The following is a 23465-nucleotide window of genomic DNA, read 5'->3' as shown; positions in this document are numbered from 1 at the left end:
GACGCAGCAGAGAGCGACGGCTTACTACGGCTCTGCTCGCAGACAAGGAAAGAAACAATAGAACAAAACAAATTATAGAATCTGATAAGACCATAAAGACCTCTCTTCATAAATTAAATAATTAACATTTCTTTGTTTAGATGATTGGCCTAACTCAACTCAAAAACGACTTCACCCTACCAGACTCCCGCCCGCCCGTCCCGAAAACAAAAAACAAAACAGGAAATAAAATACATCACCAAAGACCTGATTCATCACGTTATTCGTCATTAAATCGTTCTCTTGTGGGCGCTGGGCCCAGAGTTGGACACATTTGAGCAATAATAAAATCTGTACATCTTGGAGTTCCCGCAAAGCTTTTCTTTAAAAAAAAAAAAAAAAAAAAATCAAACTCTTTGTCATATACTCGCACAATTAAGTAACCTCAAGGTTTGATAGCACTTTGGAGTTGATTGTTTACCAGCTAGATTTCTGTATACATATATATTAAACATCAACTGTTATTCATTTTTGTTTCTCAAGCTTGTTAAAAATGTATTTATTTTTTTTTTAGTCCTCTTCCGGGGCAGCACCAGCGTTGCCCTCGCCCCAATTTGATTGGTCGTTCTCAGCAGGTTCTTCGCCCTCCACTTCTTCCCCTTCCTCCCCGTCAAAGTCTTCGTCCCGAGGAAACTCGATGCCCTCCAGGCCCTCCTGAGTGGCCTGGTGCGAGTCGGCGCAGTCTGCACACACGCCGTAGCGCCGCGAGCCGTGGCGGATACCCACGCTTGCTGCGAGCATGAAGATCTTCTTGCATACCATGCACTTGTATTTTTTGTCCTTCTTGTGAACCTAGAAGGTAGACAGGGTCGATGACATGGAGTAATTCCAGTTAGTTGTTGTGTAAACGATGCGTTCACTGGTAAATCTAATGTGGACTTATGCTACTTTTCTTTAGTTTTAGTCACAATACAAGTATATTAAACATGAGCAAAGTTAATGTTCTCCTTGAGATCACCGTTGTTGCTAGGAGATAACCAAGGTTTCCCATAGGTCACAAGTGCAACATTCGCCTTCGAAGTAAAAGTTGTGGCTTACCACAAAAGTTTCAAAACTTTTACTTTGAAGGTGAATGGTCTCCGTTTCTGGTTTGAGCTGCACTTTTCATGACTCAGTGTCTTTGATGGAGACTAGGCAACTGCAGGAATCTGCCAGCTTGCTGCTAGCTGGACTAAAGCTAGCGCAAGGAGGTTTTCGGTGCAGTGGCATACATCTCAAGCAACCACTTGCCAACTGGTTGGGGAAACATTTTTCTCGGCCAGGAGGGCACTGACCCATCTTTAGGCCTTTGGGACTGGTGCCTTAGTGGCTCATTACACTTGCCACATTGGTCATGTTGTTCAGTGACGCCACTACAGCTCTGCGCTGTTTACAAAATCCTCCACATCAGCGCTTGTAGAGGAGGGGGAAAAAAAAGTGTCAAAACTGGAAGCAAAGACTTTACTGCAACATCTCCCTCTGTGTAACCTGCTACTCTGAGCTTCTGTACTGAGGATCATTAAAATGGTAGTAAAAACTGACACAATTGTAAACTTGTGTCTGGTCAGCACCGGCCACATCAAAAACACTGAGGTTGTGAAAATGAGGTGAGATGTGCACGCCTGGTGCCTCTAAACTGAGTTTCGGCCACTAATGTTCAATCACTTTTGCTGGACGTGACGACACAACAATGAGGATAATGGGAACTTTGAATGGAGAAAAGCTAAAACAGCTGAGGATCTGCACCCAGGCCAAGTTAAAAAGACTGATTATTTCTGAATTATGAGTCATGCAAAGCTCTTCTATTGGAAGCTATGAATAAAATATGGAGCTGAACCATCCACGTTAAGGAAAGTAATATTCTGGTAATCTCGGAGCTGATGGGAGGCTTCAGACTAATCTAGGTTAGACATTTATACGTTTCCAGTTTCTATGCTACGCTAAGCAGAGGTAAGCAGTAGCTCAAAATCTACTGTGATTAATTGGATGTTAGCAGAATCAATATTCCCATCGGACTTGAAGCAAGAAAGCAAACAGAAGTACACCCTTCAATGTCAAAGTCTTCGTCTCAGCCAGTGATTCTCAAACAGTACCCTGATGAAGGAAAAACAGACCAACACGTTTGCTGATTGTGCCATACTAGCCTTTATTTTACCAGTATTGAACTTGAATCCTTTTTTTTGTTGTTAATGATTGATAAAACCGGGGTGTGGGGTTTGGGCATTTATTTTCCAGCTACTAGGAGTGGCTCACCAGAATAACTGCTTTTACCACTAGTGGAACACAGAAACATTTCCCCTTCTTTTTTCACTACATGGAACTGGGATAATCTTTCTCAACTGACTAAGGAGTAAAGTAATTATGCTCCATCTTTAACGGGACGATGCCAGGACAATGATTAACTTGGCCTCCTTATCTTTAGATGCAGGAAATGAGGGACGATCCCACAATTCCATTTGTTTCGAATCACTTTGTGTTTGACCCTACAGTCCTCCCACCATTACAAAGTAAGATATGCAGCCAAAATGTTCTACTTCTGCACTCACTCCCTTTGAGCAAAAGCTACCAGACACAAAACACAAGGTGGAGGTGCACTGATGTGAGGGGGCGGCCAAAACGCTGTGGTGTTTGCCAGAAATTGGAGGGCGCACGTCACGTGGTAGCGCGAGAGGATCCAGTGCATATGCAAACTCACCAGGGAATGTCTCTTTACATGCTCACGGCGGGTGAACAGCTTGCCGCAGATGTCGCAGCTGAAAGAGCGCACACCTGAGTGGATGATCAGATGCCTCTTGAGTGTGCGACGGTGCTTGGCGATGTAGTTACAGTGGGGGCACTTGAGCTTATTGAGGGCTAGGTGTGAGGACTCGCCTGCGTAGAGAGAAAAACAGAAAACATGCAGATGCACAGGAAGGTCAGCAGGAGACAACATTTTGCTCAAGGAAAAGAAAGTTGCTTTAAACCAATAATGGTGAGATGGAGCAAGACAATTATCGTAAAAGCTGCATTTCCACCGAATGATGACAGAGGGGTGTGCCAGCAACCAACATCCTGTTTATCAAATCACTGAGTTAAAATGCATTACAAACCACAAACTGTAATGCAGACATAATTTAGGCAAAGCTACGCACACTGCTAAATGTGACAGATTCGCAATCCCTCTCTGTAGCTGCTGACTGGTCTGCAGGTTAACTTTACGACAGAGGTCACGCTATGGCGATGATACAAAGATCTACGTTAGGCATGAATGTAAAGCAGCACCATGGATCTATGGATCTACTGCTTGGCTCATGTAGTTCAGTCGGGGGAGTGGGTGGTGGGGTTTATACAATTACCAGAGCACTGCAATTGAAACGAGGAGGCAAGTGTTAGCGGGCTACTAAATTAATGAGTCTCTTTATTAAATAATAAACTGAATAACGGTATGGTAAGGATAGCTACACGCTAATAACGCTCGTTAGGAGCATTAAGGCAATCTGAATAATCCATAGACACTGATCTGCCTAATGATACAGAACACACGATTAGCAAGCTAAATAAATAAAGCCTGGCTATTTTATCACTCAAGGACAAAGTCTATGTATCAGCATGTTTATTTATTTCTTTATTATTTTTATTTCAGTGTGTAAATCAATAATAATGCAGATGTCCTTGCACCCTCATTTTCTTCATTAACCCTGTGGGTATGTTTACAAGCCAGCGAGGACAGCTGGGTTTGCAAATAAATAGACGATGTATTGATTTTGAAAAGGCTCCAAACGGGCTGTCTCCACTGAGAGTGGGGTAATAGGGCTGATCCTTTTGTTTGAGCCAAGGAGCGCACAACAGAGTCGTCGTCAAGGCAGGTTGCTAAGGGGAGGAGGGGACGATGGTTGATGAGAAGCAGGTCACCTGTGTATTCACTCGGCCTGCGTGTGTTAAACACAGCACAGAAGCACCTCGGGGAAGTGCAACACGCTGTGAATTTAAGCTGCACAGATTTTGTGTAAATTCACAAACTGCCCTAAAAGTGTACATTTAAATAAATGCATTTTAAATGCAGTGATTTTTTTTCTTTTAAGTGAAAGGTCACATTCAGTAAGGTTACATTAAAAAAAAAACAAAAAAAACAATCCCTATCACACCTTTTCAGCTGATGCCACCTGACTAACCTGCCTCTAAATCATTAATCATCTATTTAAAAACAAACAAACAATCAAAGCAAAATCAAAACAGAAGATCCGTCTCAACTTTGGGAGCAATGGGAAAGAATCTAATTTAGAGTGTGCTGTGGATTCAAGTCAATAACACACAGCTCCTATATGGAATCTGGACTCTGATCTAAACTCAGTTTAGAGTCAGACGAAGTTGAAGGGATGAAATGACGGCTTCAAAATGGCTTGACAATCTTTTCCAGTTTAAAGGGAACATTTAGGAAAATGCAAAAAAGTAGTGTATACCCACTGACCTACCATTTCACACCCGCTGTATGAACTATATATACACACACACTACACACCCTGTCACTTATGACTGTAAGCAGTACTCTCCCCTCCTACATGTATGTGACGATGTCAAGTTATTTTGCATGTGTTAACCGTTCTGTCGACTATTCTGGTTCTCAAGAATATACTGAAATCAATTACAGCTTGTTGTACCGTTGACTGTTCAGTACTGTTGAGTCGGAGCACTGGCCATTTTCATATCCTTTATAAATAGACTGAAAGTAACACATAACCTTGTCTAAATTTGTCTTCCCATCTCACGCCTTGTTGAACACTATCTTTTTTTTTTTTTTTTAATAATAAAAAAAAATAGAAAAAAAATTGTGCTCTCTGTGTCATTGTTATACATTACCGTTTTTAAAAAAAAAAAAAAAGCTTTGGTTATAGCTTTAATTTAGCAGCTTTATAGATATTAACCCAAAGGACCAAATTAAACACCAAACGTTGTTGCTCATTTTTACAGAGAAAGAAGCTACATGAGACAGTCTTGTTTTCCATATGTCAGTCTAATTTGCTTAAACTTGCCCCAGGCTTTCCACATACTGTGGAAACTCAAGTCCCAATTCGGTAGAGGAACTTTTACCCCTTGGAAAGTGCCTGGACATCAGCTGATTTGAAATTCCAGGAACTTTTGGTGGAAAAGCACCTCACAGAGATCACAGGTCAGCTGCACCTTCTAAAACCAGTTGAACAGGAGTTCCTAAATGAACCCGGTTGTTTGTCTTCTCACTTGTTAAAAGAAAACATGTTAAATAGACTTCCCACACTCATTTGAAATAATGGGCATTGCACAAGAGTCACTAAATTTGCCTAAGCTGGTAATTTAGCAGTAGTCTAGAGTGTGGCATCTTACCATTCTCCCAGGACTCCCCTTGTTGTAAGTCTTGCATGATGCTATACTGGATCTGATTGGCCAGCTCTGGGAAAGGGGGAAGGGACAAGAGAAGGGAAAAAGACAGATGAGAGGTGGTTGAGAGCTGGAGGGTGGGGTGGGGAGTGGGGGCGACGCACACCTCACAATGTCTTGTGTACACAACTAACCACCCCCACATGAAACAATGGAAGTTTCAGTGAACAACATAGGCAAACACAAAGACACAGGCCCCTACTGTATGTAAAGCAGTGTGTTTTCCACCAACCAGCGCAACAAGTTCAGGAGACTCCAGCAGGAAGGGGGTTAACTGGAGGATGACAGAGTCGAGCCCTCACACGGCTCATCTTACACTCAGCTTTTGTAAGCACTAGTGTGAGCACCTGTGTGTGTGTGTGTGTGTGTGTGTACGTGCACGTCCGGTTCGTAAAGCATCAACGCTTAGAGCCCATTAAAGACACACCCCTTTGTGTGAGTGAGTGAGTGAGTGAGTGAGTGAGTGAGTGAGTGAGAGAGAGAGAGAGAGAGAGAGAGAGTGTGTGTCTCCATTCTCCCTGGGTCAATATTTGGAATAGTGAGGACAGCCCCAGTGCATTAGAGTGGATTAGGGAGAGAAGGGACTGCCCCTTGCGGCTTTGCACCTCGCAGGGATTGGGGGTAGGGTGAGCAGTGGTGGGTTGTTTCTATGTGTGGGTGTGTATGGGTGTGCTACAACAGAGACCAGTGTGCATGCAAATACATTTCACCTGCTCTTTGTGCCTTTGCAGCACCCACCCTTTAAACAATCCAACAGTCTTGTTTGGCCAAAGAATTTACTGGCCATGAGTAATGGCTGTGGGCTTGGTGTAGGAAGAACAGGCAGCACCAGCAGAGTAACATAACCTTGAAACACTCTTCACTTTCAATTGCTCTTATCCTATTCAACACCAACCTTCCTTCAACATCAGCCGTCTTTACAACTGAACCACTGCCAAGAATTAATTGCTGCTTTTCTGAGCTTTCACAGCTCATAATTAAATATTTGAATAGTTTGGGACGTTACCTTTAACGCTAAAAAACTGACATATTTCACTAGTCAGCCCAATTTAAAGGCCAGACTAATTATGAAAAACAGGGAAATAATTGACAGTTGTTTGCAACAACGAATAATCTAAAGCACAACAAGAAGAAGACTGATAAAAAGTTACAGTTTTTATTATCCCTTTCAAAAACTGTAACAAACAAAGGCCTCCATTTGTGCTAAAATGTTTCCATCCTTGGAGCGCGACTACACAGATCAAAATGAAGCAAAATGAAAGCCAAGAGCGTGACATCACTGTGGGAAACTGGGACAGCTAGTATTGCTCGATGACTATTCACTCAAAGAGAAATATGCAAGGCAGCTAGTGCGAGAGAGCTGTGTAGTTTAAGCCAGCAGAAGAGTTTTTGTGGTGTGTACTTGTACTAATGACGGAAATGGATCATTCTAGTATTTTCTATCCAAGTATATGTAGATTTAGAAGATCATGTGACACACAAATCAAGACTGAATTACAACAATTGAGCACTGTATTCAGTACATGGCTAATCAAGGCTAGACTGTGGGAAATGCCGTCACCAACCGACCGCTCTGACAAGAAACTTTTTGTCCATAAATGGCGCTGGACAATCGAGGTGAAAAATTGTAATGGTACGGATCTTTCAATCAGACAACAGTGTATCTAAACCAATGCAGAATATCTACCATTGTGGCTGCTGCCTGTGTCTAAAATAACTCACTAGAACCACAATTTGCAAAATGCTGGCTCCAGAGATCTGATGAATTTTTTTTTAGTAATACATTTATAATAAAATGAGGGGGGGAAAAAAAACACACACAAAAAAAACCCAAAAAAAACTTGAGGAAGCCAAATCTACTTATATAGAATGAGGACAAAGGTTAGTGATCTTCTGCAGAGTGGAGAAGTACACTCAGGGTTTTTTTTTTTTAGCATCGTCACCTCCCCAGAGACAGAGGAAAACTCACCAGCTTTGTACCATTTATTAACCACTTTTAAAGATTACTCAGTAGTACAAGGTACCATTAAACAGTCAGAAATAACAGGGATATGGAGGTTTCTGTCAAATAATGTCTAACACACTTGTCTTTATGGCTCCCAGAGGTCAGTCTACAGTCGTTTTACCATTAGTACCTACCAGTGTTGGGTAAGTTACTTTAAATGAGTAACTTAGTTACATTACTAGTTACTTCTATCAAAAGTAACTCATTTACTTCAAGTTACTCATTACTTTCAAAGTAACTAGTTACTAGGGAAAGTAACTTTGGTTTTACTCAGAATTCTCTTGTTAATGTGTTGCTTCCATAACTTTGCCAGTCTTCTAGCTTGCTTACTTGCCACAAGTGCACTGTGCCACCTACCAATAGAAAGGAAAAAATAATGTGCATATTTCCACGAGAGAAATCCCACGCCTGGACCGTCATTGACTGCTGCCATGATTCTAGCCTACGTCACAGCGTCATGTGTGCTTTGTACATCCAACACGAAAACTGCAGTTGTGGTGCTTTCGATTGTACTCAGAACTCGGAAATTCTGCCTTCCGAATAGGAAGATGTAGGTAACACCAGACTGCAGATGAGCTGCCTGGGACAAAAAAATAAATAAATAAATTTTAAAAAAATTAAAAAAAATAAAATCGGTCCAGGCGTTTTGACTAGAGACCGGCCCACCATTATAGGAAAAATCATAAAGCCTTTGAATGAAAACAAATGCTATTGTGACAGTGATGTACACCGTTTTGATGGTATATATGCGTCAATCTATCAATCGTTTGTTGTAAGATTCAGATAATTTTTTTTTAAGAGCTAGATATTTTAAATGAGAATAAGAAAGAAAAGTATTTCTTTGTGCCCCCCTTTCCCTGTTAATGCCCTACCTGGCTCCCTGGCAAAACTTTGCTAGACCCGCCCCTGCACAGTTACCAGCTGTCAGCTACCTAAAAAAGGATCCTAGTGTTATTTGTCTCTCAGAAACAGTTCATAACTTCCCTTCAACTCATCCATGTCACCTAAAAGGCAAACCTGTTTCTCCATCACCTGTTCAGCTCTGATGATTCAGTAAGGACATCTCCTGGTTTCATCTTCATGCTTCCCTCTCACCACATATCCAAACCATATCATGATCAGCAGTGTTTATGGCTGTGGTTCCAGCAAACATCAGCTGATACTAGAAAGTAATATTAAATAAATTCTAACAACAGCTGATCAAGCTTAAACGTGCTGCTGTTGTTTAGCGCAACATTTCCTCTTTCTGGCACAAAGTGAGCGATAAACAAACGAGAGAGAAAAGCCGATCAGCTGATCATTGATCAGTTTCATGATTGAAGTAGCAACAGGAGAGTGAGGGAGAGAGAATGAGAGAAGAGACCGCTTTGTGTCTTTTTCATTGTAGCTGAAGTACCGGACAAACTGCATTCCTTTTCACCTCAATACGAAACGCGTAATATTTTCTCTGAATATGAGACGATTCCGTTTTTTTTAAACGGGATGGTTGGCAACTCTAATAATTAACCTTATGAATAAAATAAAGTTCAACATCAGAAACATCATAGCACCTACCCAGCTGTATAGAAACTCCGTCATGCTAGCTAGTACACTGTACGAAAAAGTCAGCATAACGAAAATAAACTCCACCTAAACTTGGTTTATATCTGACCCGGATAGACTGCAGGTCATAACTTCTTACCTGAAGTTCAGTTCACCTGACACCAGCGGCCGCCTCGGTCCGCCTCGCCCTTTCCCTCATCCACCTGCTGGCCTCCACCACTTGCTAATGCTACTGAATCTGTGGAAGCTCCACGATAGCCACCACACGAAGTAACGAATAACGACCCTATCTAAATCCCAGTAACGATTAACGCGTTCCTGATTTTGGCATAATAACTAGTTACTAGGGGTGGGGGAAAAAAATCGATACTGTGTAGTATCGTGATATTTTGTTTGCTAATAATGTATCGATACAGGGACAGCAGAAATCGATATTTTGTTACAAAAAAAAAAAAAAAGGTTTTTGTGCTCTGACTTCAGAGCATGTTGATCCTTTTTCTGAGCAAGAATCCTGACATTCCTTCACTGTCCAAATGTGTTTAACTTTTTTTTGGCAGCAATAAACATGACAGTTTACTTATTTTAACTTAATTAAAATAAAACATGTCTTAAATTAAGTTTAAAACTTTTTTATTTTATGTAAAATTATATTTTGTTTTAATTTACTTTCAAATTCTTCAGTTGCTGAAGGGGCTGCATAGTTTTCATATTGCATAGTTCAGAACAGCTATAATTGTACCAGATGGTTGCATTCAGTTAAGTTGGACTAGACTGTAATACAAACCGTTCAGTTTTTCAACAATAAAACTGACTGAAATGAGAGAAAGACTGAGTGCGAGACTTTGATATTAAATAAAATGAATATTGATAAAGTTTACCTTTATGTACAGAATCTGAATATCGCAAAATATTTTAAAAAATTGCAATAATATCGTATCGTGCGTTAAGTATTGTGATAATATCGTATCGTGGGATGTATGGTGAGTCCCACCTCTACTAGTTACCGTGCTCGTTACCACAATAATAACGTAGTTACTGTAACGCGTTACTTAATAACGTGTTAGTCCCAACACTGGTACCTACTCAGATCAGCTTGACGGGACTCGAGGCAGTACGACTCATTTTTCACCACAATTAAGTACCACCTTGCGTGGGGTCGTTATAGCAATGCGGCTGAACATCCTGTGACGTCATTTGTATGTGACACGAACACCACAAAGGTGGACGTTGAGATGACATATTTAGACTTGTTCAAAACAGCTGATGAGATCAGGATTCTTTGCCAAAACTTTTGTAGTTTCAACCTCAGCTCTAATCTTCAGAAGAAGAAAAAACCCTCAGCAACTTAACTTAGTCTGCACTCTGTAGCACTACTCCAAAATGGGAACTAACACTAATACACACACAAAACAAAAAACCCCCGCTTAGAATACACCAGAACCAGAGAAATACCACAAACGGTACAATTTAACCTTAAATGAACGTTGTATCACATGTTTAGCGCACAAGCGGGCTACATTTCTTATGACCTAAAAAGAGGTGAAGCGCCCTCCTCTCCAACATCAAACAGCAGCAGCATAATGTGCTGCACATTTTAGCCTTAAATTCTCTAGACACCACCACTCGCAGATATTTCACAAAAGGCCGGCCATTAGTTACAGACGTTCAAGGTTCTTGACTGTAGTAGTTAAAGGGTTTAAGCGTCTGGATGAGGAGGTGGTTATATTTTGGTGAGCCGATCATTATTTACATTGAAAACGCAGCACATACTGCTCGACTAAAAATCTGGTAGTTGAGGTAAATGTACTGTTGGACAGAAAATATAATTTAGGGGTAAACAGCTGCCTTAAAACCTTTTTCATGTGATTGATATCTTACACAAAGCCATAAACATCTCTTTATTTGGAAAAAAGCTGTATATACTGAACAGAGACATGGAGCACACATGTTAAAAACTAACAGCTTTAAGTGAACTCTCTCTAGGCCAACACCCAGCATCGCTACACGTACATTTTAAAAGAGGCCTTGGAGGCACAAAGAGCATTCAAGTGCATTTAGGGAGGTCTGCGGGAAGAAATACTTCCCCTGCTTTCTTCATTATCCCGCATCAGGGAGGGCTTCTGTCTCTCTCACACCACACGTACATAAAATGTAGTTCTCTACTTCTTCTACACACAGTCTTCACATCCTCTTCCCCCTATCCATACCACTCCACTTAATATGTGATATCATTATGGTTAGATGGAGAGCCATGCTTAATGGCAACAAGAGATGGAGAAGGCTGGATCTAAGAAGAGATTACTAAGAGTGCTACAACGTATGCGGACTGGATAGGGTGGATGAAGGAACAGACAGAGTACAAATGTAACCAGTGTTGAACAGAAGAGAAAAAGACTGAAAGGACAGAAGATTTCAAGAAATGGAATACATGAAAGTCTCTTACAGAAACAAAAACGACCTCAGCGTTAGAAGGACAGACCTGGCAACATTAACATATCTAGATCTCTCATCTCTTAACTTTTATGAGCCCAACGGTCTGGAGTATTTGGTGAAGCCCGAGTCCAGGATTGGCTTAATTATTGACCATTCATGGCAGGTTAGATGCTTGAAAAGCACAGATTGGACTGCTTTGGGTTCAATCTGTGCTTTTATTGGGTTAGCAAGTAGGAAAAGTTTGTTACTTGATGATAAAGCCAACTGAATGTTGCTTTTGAACCACTCATGTTTCAGGGCTCTACTCAGTAATCTTCACTATATTTTTTAAAACCTTTTTGGCCGACAAATGTGCAGCTACAGACTCCTTTCAAGGTTGGAATTACTTCTAAAGCACAGTGCGTTATTCTGCATTTGGACAAAAAAAGGGTTCGTTTACATTATTCACTTTAAATACAAGGTTTTAATGTGTCATGTGACTACCAAGAGTGCAGAGATGCTTTACAGCGGAGGACAAGAGCTCGGTCTGAGGCTCCACTGTGTGTTGTAGGAGTTTCTGACAGAAGGAGTTTGTCAGGCATGATGGGGGGAGGGGTAAAGGAAGAATATAAACACTTACACAAGAAACAAAATTTCTTATGCTAATTACTACTTAGCATTAGCTATAAAGGACAATCCACATATTCTCACATCTCATAGCAAGACTGTTGTAAAGTTGAAAAGGCGTGTTAAATGTGTGTCTTACCAGCATTTTCGGAGAGCGAGGAGAAGTCCTCTCTGGGGTAGGAGGCTGAAGGCTGGATGAGCATCCCCTCATCAAATCCCTCTTCAGGCTCTGGTGGGAAATTGTAGACAAACCGCCGTGTTGTAGCTTGTTTTTTCCTCCGTCCACTTCCAGCTGCAGCATCTGGTGCCTCTCGCTTTATTGCTGCGGGTGATGCGGCCGTGCCGCCTGTGGCTGGCTCGTTCCAGACGAAGACCCGCGTCTGGCCACTCGTCGCCCGCATTTCATTGGTCTCTGCTGAATCAGATGAGTTGTCGTGGTGGGTCCAGCTACCAGAGGCTCCGGGGGTTACCAGGGCACAGCCCTCACCCCCGACCACTGTCACCTCTATATCACTCGTCTCCTCTTTCACGCGGCCATTTTCGTCATCTTCTTCCATTGCCTCCTTCCCTTGATTGCTGCTGGCCTTGATTGATAGCTTTGACAGGATGCTTGTCGCCCAGAAGTTACTTGGCTTACGGTCTAGCCCCCTTTGCCCCTCTTTGGCCACCATCTGCCTCTTGTTGTAGTCCACCACCACGGAATCGGGAGCTTCTTGCTTGATGCTGATGTTCAGAGCATCCTTTATAAAAGCCCTACAAGAATGTACAACCTCTGTCATCTGGAGGTAACTAGCAACTGACATCACCTCAATGGCATTTTGGCTTGTGAGCAGCAGATTCCCAGAGTAGAGAAAGTCGAGGATGACCGAGAAGCCCTGCACAGCAGCAACATCTAGGTGTGTGACCGTGGTCTGGTCCTGGGTCTCGCTCTTGGTCAGACAGTAGAGGGTTTTGAAGTAGCGGCTGCCTGCGACCAGTATATTTTTGTGCGCGCGGAACACCTGGCCCGAGACGACAATGTTGACGTCACAGAGGATGCCACTTTTGCGTTGCTTGTCCAGCTCTTGTAGAAGCTGGTAACAGTAGGAGTTCTCGTTGGGCTTGTTGCGGTAGTCTTCCTCTGTGCAGTTAGTGGAGGGGCTGGTGTTGTCCGAGGGCCTCAGTGTCTCCTTTTAAGCAAGAAGGAAGAAGAAAAAAAAATTTTTTTTTTTAAAAACTGTGTGTGCCCACACAAGTAATTTGCAAGCGCAAGCATAAATGCAATCGTACACAAATGTTTTCCCTTCCTGTAAGTCCTGTCTTTACAAAAAACAAATACACCCACTGGGTTCCCAACGACACTGTTGCACCTGTCCTGGGGGTGAAACTGGTTTGACAGGCTGCTGTTAACGGGGAGGTGGGAATGACGGAAGGCAAGGTCCAGTACTTTAAGGCTAGGTAACACACTAATGTCAATGTGTTTTCTAAACCAAATTCCACAGCTGCAAATGTAAACATAAAACACAACCACATATTAATAAACACGAGAAATGACTGTATTCAACCATCACAAACAAAAGTAACACATCTTATTCTATGTACCAATAGAATGCCTGCAAAAACCTGAACATGACGCCATATTTGAGCACGATGGCATGTTTGTTCAGCTAAAGCAAGCGTTACAAAAACTTAACACGTTTCTGAGGTAAGCATTAGTGACCAATCAGGCACAGATCAAGTCAAATATCTGACTGATTCAACTCCTGCCAGATGTTGTGTTCCAAGTAAGCGGAAAACTCAAGGACTGAATGAAAGTGCAAATAGAGAATACAGTTCCTTGAATGGCCACTAAAGACTGGCTCAGTGAGAGAGACACACGTTAAATGCCTGTATTAAAATGTTGACATGTATGGAATGAATTTTCTTTTTAATAACTTGAATAATTTCATATTGATAAGGCTTAAAACCATGGTTATAGTCGCCATGACTCCCAGGTGTTAACAATACACCTCCTGAAGTTCCCCTCCTTAGGGTACGTCCCCACTAGCTAGCCCTGATAGATTTGAAAACTGTGTTTTCATCTGAAAAGGCTCCGCGTCCACACCAGCGTTTTCAGTCATTTTCACAGAGTTGTGCGTCCACATTGAAACGGCCCAAAACGCTTACGTTCCAGTCATGCGCAAAAGCCATTGAGAATTAAAGAACTTGAAGAAAAGCTATCTGGAGCAATCAAAACAACCGCTGTATAACGCACTCTGCTATCTTTGTTTATTTGGTCACGTGACTGCGTCACATGACTAAAATGCGTCATCGTTTTAGAAAGTCTGCGTTTTCGTGTGTCCACACTGCGACGGGACAGCTGCGTTTTGAAATGTATGCGTTTTTGAGAGTGTTTTCCCTTGAGGAAAGCGCCATCTTAGTGTGGACAGGAGGTCAAAGCGGAGAGAAAACTGGACGTAGCCTCAGTCTTTTCTCCTTTTGGAGATTCTCAATGCAGTCATTTCAAGAATTAACATGACTTACTTAACAAGTGTGTCTCAGTTTTGGTAAGCAAGATTCTACCCTTCTGTTGTAGGAGATGTGTCTCTGCAATGAACCTACACAATCTTTGAAATCAGCTTGCTAACTGTAGCATTAGCTGATAACTTATCAGTCCACCCTTTCACCTAAACACGGTCACTCCCGGCCTCAGAAAGAAAAAAAGATGGCGATGGCTATAAAAGAAAAAAGAAAAGTAGAGCCTTCAAAATGCAGAATCTACAAACCGATGGGTGAGATCACTGCTGCTACATTAGTCTTTTAGATACAGACCGTGGTTTCAAAAAGGGAAGAAAACAAACACATAACATTAACACTACACAGAATGAAACAAATGGACTTTCAGTGACCCCTATATACACTCGCATGGATAAGAATAATTCTGGATTAAGACCTCTATCCATTTGTATGTCCTGATAACACAGTTTGAGGCACCATTAAGAAACTAGCCATAACTGTGCTAGGAGCATTTTTGAAATGTCTCAATGTCTTGAGTTTGTTTTATTTTTTTCTCCCCCTTCATTAAAACATGTTTTCTTTCCATTTATATTCTTTAGTTAGTTTCTACTACAGATTCACAGGATTCAACGTTTTGCACATATTCTGTTTCTAAACAACTAAATTCTGTCACTTGATGAACAGGAAATAGGCCATAAATAGACCAGGAGGCCTGAGAAGTATCCAAAACAAGCATGGGAGGGGTACAGGCAAAGGCATCAAACCCCACTCACCTGGAAAGAGTTGAAGGGCAAAGAGCCCGACTAACACAGAGCAGGAGAAAGAGGTGTGTATAGAGATGTGCATGCATATGCTTAATGCAAACATCACATAACACACAGTCTGGGGTGAAGTAAATGCATATATACTCACAGACAAAATACAATGCGCCCCCCTCCCCCCAAAAAAGTATGTATGTATGTATGTATGTATGTATACACACAAAATCATAAACCCAGAACATGTATGTCAGTTTTCCCACATGATGTACACAAGCAGGGCATATATCTCTGGCTCATTTTAGAATTGCAGAGCAGATGTCCTAATCCAGAATAATTCACATTGCTCAAGCCCTGCATTTTTGCCCCCACCCATCACCATCTCGCCGGCGCGCGTGCACATCCACACACAAACACTGCCTACACGTACAGCTGGGGTTTCAGCTCGAGTAATTCAGATTAAATCCATTTCTCTGAGGTCCCCACCCAGCCCCCACCCACCACCCCTACTCGCTCCACACTGCAGCTCTTGTCCAGGGCAGCCTGGTCACAGTATAGGGGAGCTTATCATCCTCTGCCACAGCTGGAGGGAGAGAGATGGGATGGAATAAAACGAAAGGCAGAATGAGGGAGAGATAGGAGGGGTTGACTTTGCAGACCACATAAATAAATAGAGGATGCACAGATAGAGCACATTAGGAGACAAGAAAGCTGCACTGCACCATCCTGGTGGGGAAAAAAAAAGCAAAAACGTAGAAACAGAACTGACAGAAATATATGAAAAGAAGCTGAGAATGTGCTGATAACACACACTCCAAGAAAATGAATAAGAGGCTGAGCTTGAGAGAGCAGTGAGAGACAGGGCGGAGGAGAAAATGTCGAGCAGAGGGGGACAGAAAGCGAGCGTGATAGAGAAGGAGTTGGGTCACCCCATTTTAGCCTTCACAATAGCTCGTGTTCTCCCCTAGGCTTATTGTCCACTCACTGTGGGCCTTTGTGAAAAGGCTCGGCACTCACTCTCTTATTACACAGCAGCTCCCACTTGCAAGCATAGAAAGGAGCCATGGTGCATGTGGGTGAGGCTAAGAGGATGAGGAGAGAGGGAGAGAAATTATTCCATGATATACACATCAAAGCCTGTGGAGGGGCACGGTTATCATGTTGAGTACTATGGGTGGGGTGGGGGTTAATATAGCGTTGTGGTGACAGGCAGGAGAGCGATCGCAACAAGGGGAGTCGGATATGCTTTCAACTTAGGTTGTCAACACTCATGCTTGTTTGTTTTTGCCCAGAGTTTTCAATTTTCCACCTAACAGCATGAAATAAAATAACCTTAATGACAACTTCAGGGCTCAACAGACTCAGAAAATAAATAAATAAAAACAAATACATCTCAAATACCACAAATAAACCAACACCCACAAACTTGCAGACTGCTTATCATTTGCAGCAACTAACCATCCCGCTCCCAAACACCCTGACTCCTCTCAGCTTTTATCCGGGCTAAGTTGCTCCATACTGGCTTCATGAGCAGCATCATTCTTTCTCCAGATGTGCCATGTGTGAGATGGGAGCTTAAGAGAACCAGCAGATCAACCCTGCACAGCAGATGCTGGAGGCAAAACCAGCTTGAGCCAAAAGAGAATGTGGGGACAATATCAGCCTCCCCCAGTCATGACGTGGCTGGGTTTTTATTTGAGCCAGAGATGCCAGGGGTGGAAGAATAAAAGGCAGAAAGAGAGCACAGCATCCAAGAGGGTGCTTTGATCTAGGTCAAACATGAATGCTTCAAAATCTTACAGTGAAAAGCCAATAACTGCTGATTTACAGGTGGATTAAACAAACCAAGATGGTCATAAACCCGAGCCTTGATGCTCTGACTGCTTGTAGAAAAGAATACTTCAACAAACTCAACCACAAACCCAAACAAACCACAACGCCCCCAAGGCCAGCAGATCCATGGCAAACACTCAGACACACCTCCAACAGATCATGTCATACAACAAGGTCCCCTTGAAACATAATAACCCACTGGAGCCAGTTTTTGTTTACCTTTTATGCACACATGTTTGCCTCCGTCCCCTCACTTATACCCCACCACCCTCCATCTATCCAGTCCCATGACCAGCCCAACCCCGAGGCCATCTCCACCAGTCTTTCACTAACTCCCTCCATCTAGTGTATCCTTCACTCAGCCCCCCCTTTCCTCACCCAACCCGTCTGTCCCCAGATGCTAGAACAATACTGCAGTGTGCATTTGGCCCAAGGTGTGGGAGGGCTGCACTAAGCGAGTCCCTGCCTCCCAACAATGCTAAAGAGCCGGGGGTGTCACTGACAGACTCAACGAGAAGAATTCTCCCTCCGGCTCCTCCCCACCCATTCCCCTGACCTGCGTCCCCCAATAAACACCCCCCTCCCGCGTATCCACCCCGGTCTATCTGCTAGGCACCAGGCTGGCAATAGGCTGGACCCCTTATCCCTTGTGGGAACACTCAATCACAATGAATATGGTGTTTGTCTAGGGCTACAACAAGAATTAAAATCTGAATTTTTCAGGCCAATATTAATGTCATCATTTCTCAGACACTTTGGGAAAAAAGCATTTCCTTCAGCTTTAATTGCAATTCAACAGAAATTAAACAAATAATGAAAAGAGAAAGAAATACGACCCGAACTAAACGTGTCCCGGCCTGCAGGAAGGGAAAGTGGGCTTTTAGGGAGCAACAAAACTAAAAGAAAGTGTGTGCGGTTGAAACACAAGCACAAGAGAGACACTGTCAAATAATCATTTTATCTCCGCTCTTTATCTTATTTCAATAATCGTTAGAAGCCAAAATTATAACTGAAATTAAAGTTTGATTAATGATGCAGCCCTATGTTTGTCTCTACTAAAATGACAGGATGAAAATTACATATAAAAAAGAAGCCTAAACATATCTTAATTTCCCTTTTGGAGAATTAAGTGTAGTGATATCATCTTACACCCTCATTTAGACCAACACAGTAGTGTTTGTTTGGCCATCAAATCAAATGGGTCAACATACATCATCTGACCTGACTACAGCCGTATCCTGAGCTGGTTCGGGCACATATCGCTGATCTCTGGTGAACAGGCGAGATGGGGATTAAATTTGTCATTTATACTCAACAACAACAAAAAAAAACAAACAACGAAAACAAGGAAGTAAATGAGGGGTAAGAGAGAATGGCTGTCAAAAACTTGGTGTGACAAATGACAATTACACATCTCTCTGTGTCATCATGTTAAGAGGAATACCAGCCACATAGTCTCTGCACACAACCATGACAAGGAACTTTCTCTATCACTCTGTAACATCTAGAGTGGGTTTAACACACCCTCAGCCGCCCTCCTTTAAATACGTATTAAAAGAAGTGTATGGACTGCCCATTTTTCACCATAAAAAAATAAAACTTTTCTGAGAATTTAATTTAATTAAAATGGTCGTACATATGTGACTTCATATCTAATCTCAGAAAACCTTGTCTCCTTTTGCCTCCGTTTACCCTTTTTTTTCCCCCTCTAGTGAGCACGGGGAACAATCTGACCATAAGACAGCATCTAGAGAATTAAGGACAACGGCCCCCTTCTCCAAGGATACCCACATTTAACACAGCTGCCCTGGTGTGCTACAGATAATTGAATTAGGTTTAACAAATGCAGCAGAGGCCTGACTAACATCAGGAATGGGTGAATAGAACAAGACCTTGCCTCATAACACCGTAGTTCCCCTTTAATGTACTGCTTCATAATGCTGTCTCGCTTACACTGCTGCCTATTATTTCAGCAGTACTGTGTTTGCTGTTTTGTTTACTTTAAAAAGGCAGACCAAGTTGAGGAAGCATAAAAACAAAAGATAAATAGTTCAGAAAAAAAGAAAGAAGGCTTTAAGCTTTAATTCAATCTTTATCTACTCAGCTATAACCATTTATGAGGAAATGGCCTGAAAAACCTCTCAAGACAGCGTCTGGGGTCCTTGTTGCTAGGGAAAAGCCTCACCAAGCCCCTAATCCACTCCTAGTGCTCTCCTTACCAATTAGAGATGTGTACAAGTTAGTGGATCACTTTAAGTCATTCTGATTAGTGATTGCGTGTACAAAGGAAGGAACTAAATGTAGTAGTACAATCCTCTTCACTCACAAATCACAGACAAATAGCACCCCGCTCTTAATTCTCGTGACAGCCCAAGCCATTCTCTGAATATGAGGTAGGATGTGGCAATTTAAAAAGGAACTGAGCTCCCCCCCTACTGTAGGACTAATGAGAAAAATGTCCTTTGACACCGAACTGTACAGACAAATCTGCCCTCCCTGTTTTTATGAGGTCACTAAAAGAGTATTGTAGAAGTGTTGCTTAAACTGTAATAAAAAATGACGAAGCAATAAAAACATCTCATGGACATCAATAAAGGCAGTTCACATGCAATAAGACGTGAGTGTTTTGAATTTTAAAAAAAAAAAAAAGGCATTCAAGAAACTGATACCCAATTATACCTACATCGAGCTTTAGCTAACTACATACTCTTTAAGTGCCTATTAAATAAAGTGGAGTCATTTCCTGTAAGTATGACCCGTGGTTTCAGTCGTCTGCAAACAGGATAAGCCTTTAATCATAAGATATGCCCCAAAGTTATAGCCAGAGCCCAATAATCCAGAAATATGGATGACAGGCTCAGGTGATGCTGTGTCATCCTATTACTGACATCTATTTTCACTCTTTCAAACCTTTTCAAACGCTGCCTCTGGGCAAGCAAGATGTCACGCTCAGGGCAACCTGATTTACTCTCCCCTCCTTGTCCAGCACTGCAAGTGACACCATCTATGGATTTTGGGGGGTCATTCTCGCACAATGCCTCTAATTTAGCTCCCTAAAGGGAGGCGGAGGTGGAGGAGCAAGAAATGCGCCAGAGGTCACCCGGGACAGAGAGGCAGCAGAGCTGCATGAGAGGCGGGGGGTTGGGTAAGGGGTGCGGTTCCCCGAAGGCTGCCAGGGTCGAGCCCTTGCCATTGTGCGACCTCTAGCAAGCTAGCGATCAAGACTACTGCTGGTGAAAGGACTAGCTGCGATGTACAGTGAACATCTAAAAGTGCTCCACAACACCTTCACTGTCCGATATGTATCCCTTCATTTTCGGCAGTTATCGGTGATTAGCAGTTAATTGTGACATGCAATTAGTCACTTGACAACAAACAGCCTCCGGAGCGATATTAGCTAGCAGGTGTCAAACTGGAGCAGGTCTTTAACTTGCCCGGTGAGTGGGCACACAACAGTAACTTGCATAGTACAATATATTTTGAAGTGATTTTGTTTTTCAACTCTGTCACCCCTTAGCTTCGGTACAGGGGCTTTCCAATGCGGCCACTGGTCACCTACCTCCGGCTAAACAGTAAAGCCGCGGGCGGCTTGTGAAGCTAGGCTAGACATTAGCTGTGGTCGTTAGCGCACACCGATGCTAACTATTTAGCCGGGAGAAGGGATTGTGAAGCTTAGGTAAAAGCTCATTTTCCTGCCAGGCTGCGCTTTACAATTTGAAGTAACTTCTATTATGTGTGACAGAAAAGGGAAACAGGTAATGACATTAAGGTATACCGACGGTGTGACAGGTATTTCACGTTACGTAGTTAACTAAACGAAAGCGTCGTGGAGTTGGGCTAACGTTACCTGTTTGGTGGGATCGTTTCTCCCGTGCTCAGAAGACAGGTGATGTCTCAGCAGCAAGGCCCGCTTGTAGTTGCGACTGCCTTTGACGAGCTCGTCGCTGTTTTTAGTGGCAATGTTGTGACACCAGGAGCACGACATGAGTCCAGTCTCCTGGCAAAATTTGAGCCATGGAAATTCTTGCAACCACGAAGCGTGGAAAAGCGAGTGTTTCTGAAGCAGCGTCTGCGGTCTCATCTCTACCCCAGATTTCCTGGATCCCGTCTCGCCTCCCCTGGCAGTCTCCTGGCCGTCAGCGCTGTTGCTGTGACCGTTCCCCGCAACCCAGTTTTTCCCGTCCCCGGACCCGTCCTCCGCTTCCACCGAGTCGACACGATCGTCGCCCTCCGCAGCTGCCCGACTGCCCCCTTCCGGGTCCTCTTCTTCCTCCGCCTCGGGTTCCGTGCTATCGCTGACAGATCCAGCGCCCTCCACTCTCTTCTGCGATGGTCCTTTCGCCCCCAGATCCCTGTCCTCCTCTTGATCCGGCCTGTTCCCGTTAAAATGTCGATCTTGACAGGCCGGGGCCTCCCAGCTGTTACAGTTCCCCCCACCGATACCGCTGGAACCCGTTAACCCAGCTAATCCACCTCCTCGGAAAGCCAGCGACCTGCGGTTTCTCTCACCGGACATTTTTTTTCTTAATATATGTTAGAATCTTCACTTTCTCAACAGTATTCCCCCTCCTCCGATTAAAATGCTGTGTTTATAACCGATGTGTTTTCCGAAAGAGATGGACCGTCGTCGTTTCTGCGCTCCGCTCGGCCCTCCCGGTGAGAGTATGTAGGTTATGCGGAAATAAATAAAGGTTTTAAACGCATAATGAATTTCAGGGTTCTCGCTGCGTCCGCGCAGGCCCCGCAGAGGTCGAATGGCAACGACTTTCCTCCCCACAATGCACCTCGACCAGAGGGGGCGGGGGGGGGGGAACGCGTTGGTGGTAGTGGTGGTGGGGGGTGGCTTTTTAAAGGAAGATGACGGGGGGGTGTAGATCAGCATGGGGTCTTTTGTGCTTTAAAAAAAAGCACCCATTTTCCGCATGCTTTTCATCTGATATCTGTTTGTTTTATTAGACCGCAAATGTCAAATCACATTCCTCACGGCGGGGTGTCCCAACATTCACGAATGTCTGCAGTAGGAAACTTGTCGGGTGTCTTTTTTATATTATCTATTTATTTACTTTTTATTATAGTGAATATATGTATTATACATAAATAAATAAAGGTTGGCATTTGAATATAAAGAAGTGGGGCCAATAAATATACATAAAAGCATGTTAACCGAGATATTTATTCCAAACAAAATTGCTTACACTACACTAATATTAAGTCAAGATTCGACATTCAACACCACAATATTCCCTCTGAGCTTTATGTGGTGTGTGTAAGAATGATGCCTTATATTTTGTATGTGCTCGAAGTACATTTTCATTTGTGTTTTTTTCCAGACCTCCTTTGTTGAGTTTGCTGATGCATGTTGAACCCTAAAACAAAGGTGTTATTCATTAACTGAGATTTTGTATATATATTTTGAAACGCGCGTGTCTGAAATAAAGTCACGCAATGCGTTTGGACGCGAAGCGTCATTCTCTGGAGACTCCAGCCTTGTATTCTCGCGTATCTGCTCGTCTCCCACTCCTTGTGATCAAAACGAAATCCAGTAGGTGGCACTCTTTCATCTGAGCGTCTTTTCTCACCCTCAGTGTGTGTCACATTGCTTGGTGTATAGTTTCATTGCTTCCCAATTAAGAGCTTTGCACACACAGCGTGTGAACAAGAGTGGGAATTAACCCGGGTTTGGATGACAGTAACGTGGAGGATTGTATATCCCACAGGAGTGGGTAAATCCCCGAGAAGAAGACAAGGAATGTTTTGTATGGCTAGTGTGTGTGTTTATTCATCTAGCCCGTACACGCTATCAGCTGGAAAATAAAAATATAATGGAACTAAAAGGAAAAATAACTGAAATTCCTTCGATTCTGTCATACTAAAATGCAGTGTGTCATCTCGCATCAAATGAACAGCAGGCCTCGCAGGTGGCAGTGAATTCTGTCTCAGCAGAGCAATGACTGCTGTATCTTTAAAATTAGAAATAAATCTTGAGTTGACTTGATTGTAAATGGAGGTTAGTTTGAGCTTAAGAAAGATATGCTCAAAACAATATTTAGCCGAATATATATAACTCTTAAAAAGAAACAAAAAGAAGAAAAACAAAAAAGAAATAGAAACTAATATTTAAGGCAGCCATGATAAAAATTGATATTGATATATAATTTCATTCTTCCTGTATATGCTGGAGTTACATCATGTGGAGCAGCGGTATTTTCCTCACTATTAGTATTAAAAATAAAATGATAATGATTTAAAAGCCCGATTTAACTGGCTTTTCTTTAAACTGATTTAACTGGCACCAGAAGCAACAGGTTTGCATGTGTCATAGTCTTCTTCGCATTTTACCTGACACTGTATCTGTAAGAAAAAATAAAACAACATATATATACTACTACACTATTGCAGATATA

General features: G+C 42.6%; 1 protein-coding gene across 2 annotated transcripts; it reads right to left on the bottom strand.

The window, feature by feature from the left end:
• Positions 1 to 369: 369 nt before the first annotated feature.
• On the bottom strand, positions 370 to 21832 carry zbtb10 (zinc finger and BTB domain containing 10). 2 transcript variants are annotated; one of them, XM_085262384.1, is made up of 5 exons: positions 20909 to 21832; positions 12135 to 13164; positions 5356 to 5421; positions 2714 to 2889; positions 370 to 831 (listed from the first exon to the last, which is right to left on the bottom strand). In XM_085262384.1, exons 1-5 carry the CDS (start codon positions 21575 to 21577, stop codon positions 550 to 552), a joined length of 2223 nt encoding a protein of 740 aa, XP_085118510.1. In that variant the 5' UTR covers positions 21578 to 21832; the 3' UTR covers positions 370 to 549. The 2 variants fall into 2 exon arrangements, with proteins under 2 accessions (XP_085118510.1, XP_085118511.1); XM_085262385.1 differs by lacking the exon at positions 5356 to 5421.
• Positions 21833 to 23465: the final 1633 nt, after the last annotated feature.

Source organism: Mchenga conophoros, linkage group LG22 (assembly GCF_057382185.1).
Source record: "Mchenga conophoros isolate Kocher_MC1m ecotype Shallow Benthic linkage group LG22, M_conophoros_male_GT1.1, whole genome shotgun sequence".
Taxonomy (NCBI): Eukaryota; Metazoa; Chordata; class Actinopteri; order Cichliformes; family Cichlidae; genus Mchenga; species Mchenga conophoros.
The sequence above is the reverse complement of the archived record's forward strand: the minus strand, read 5'-3'. Positions and strand labels throughout refer to the sequence as shown.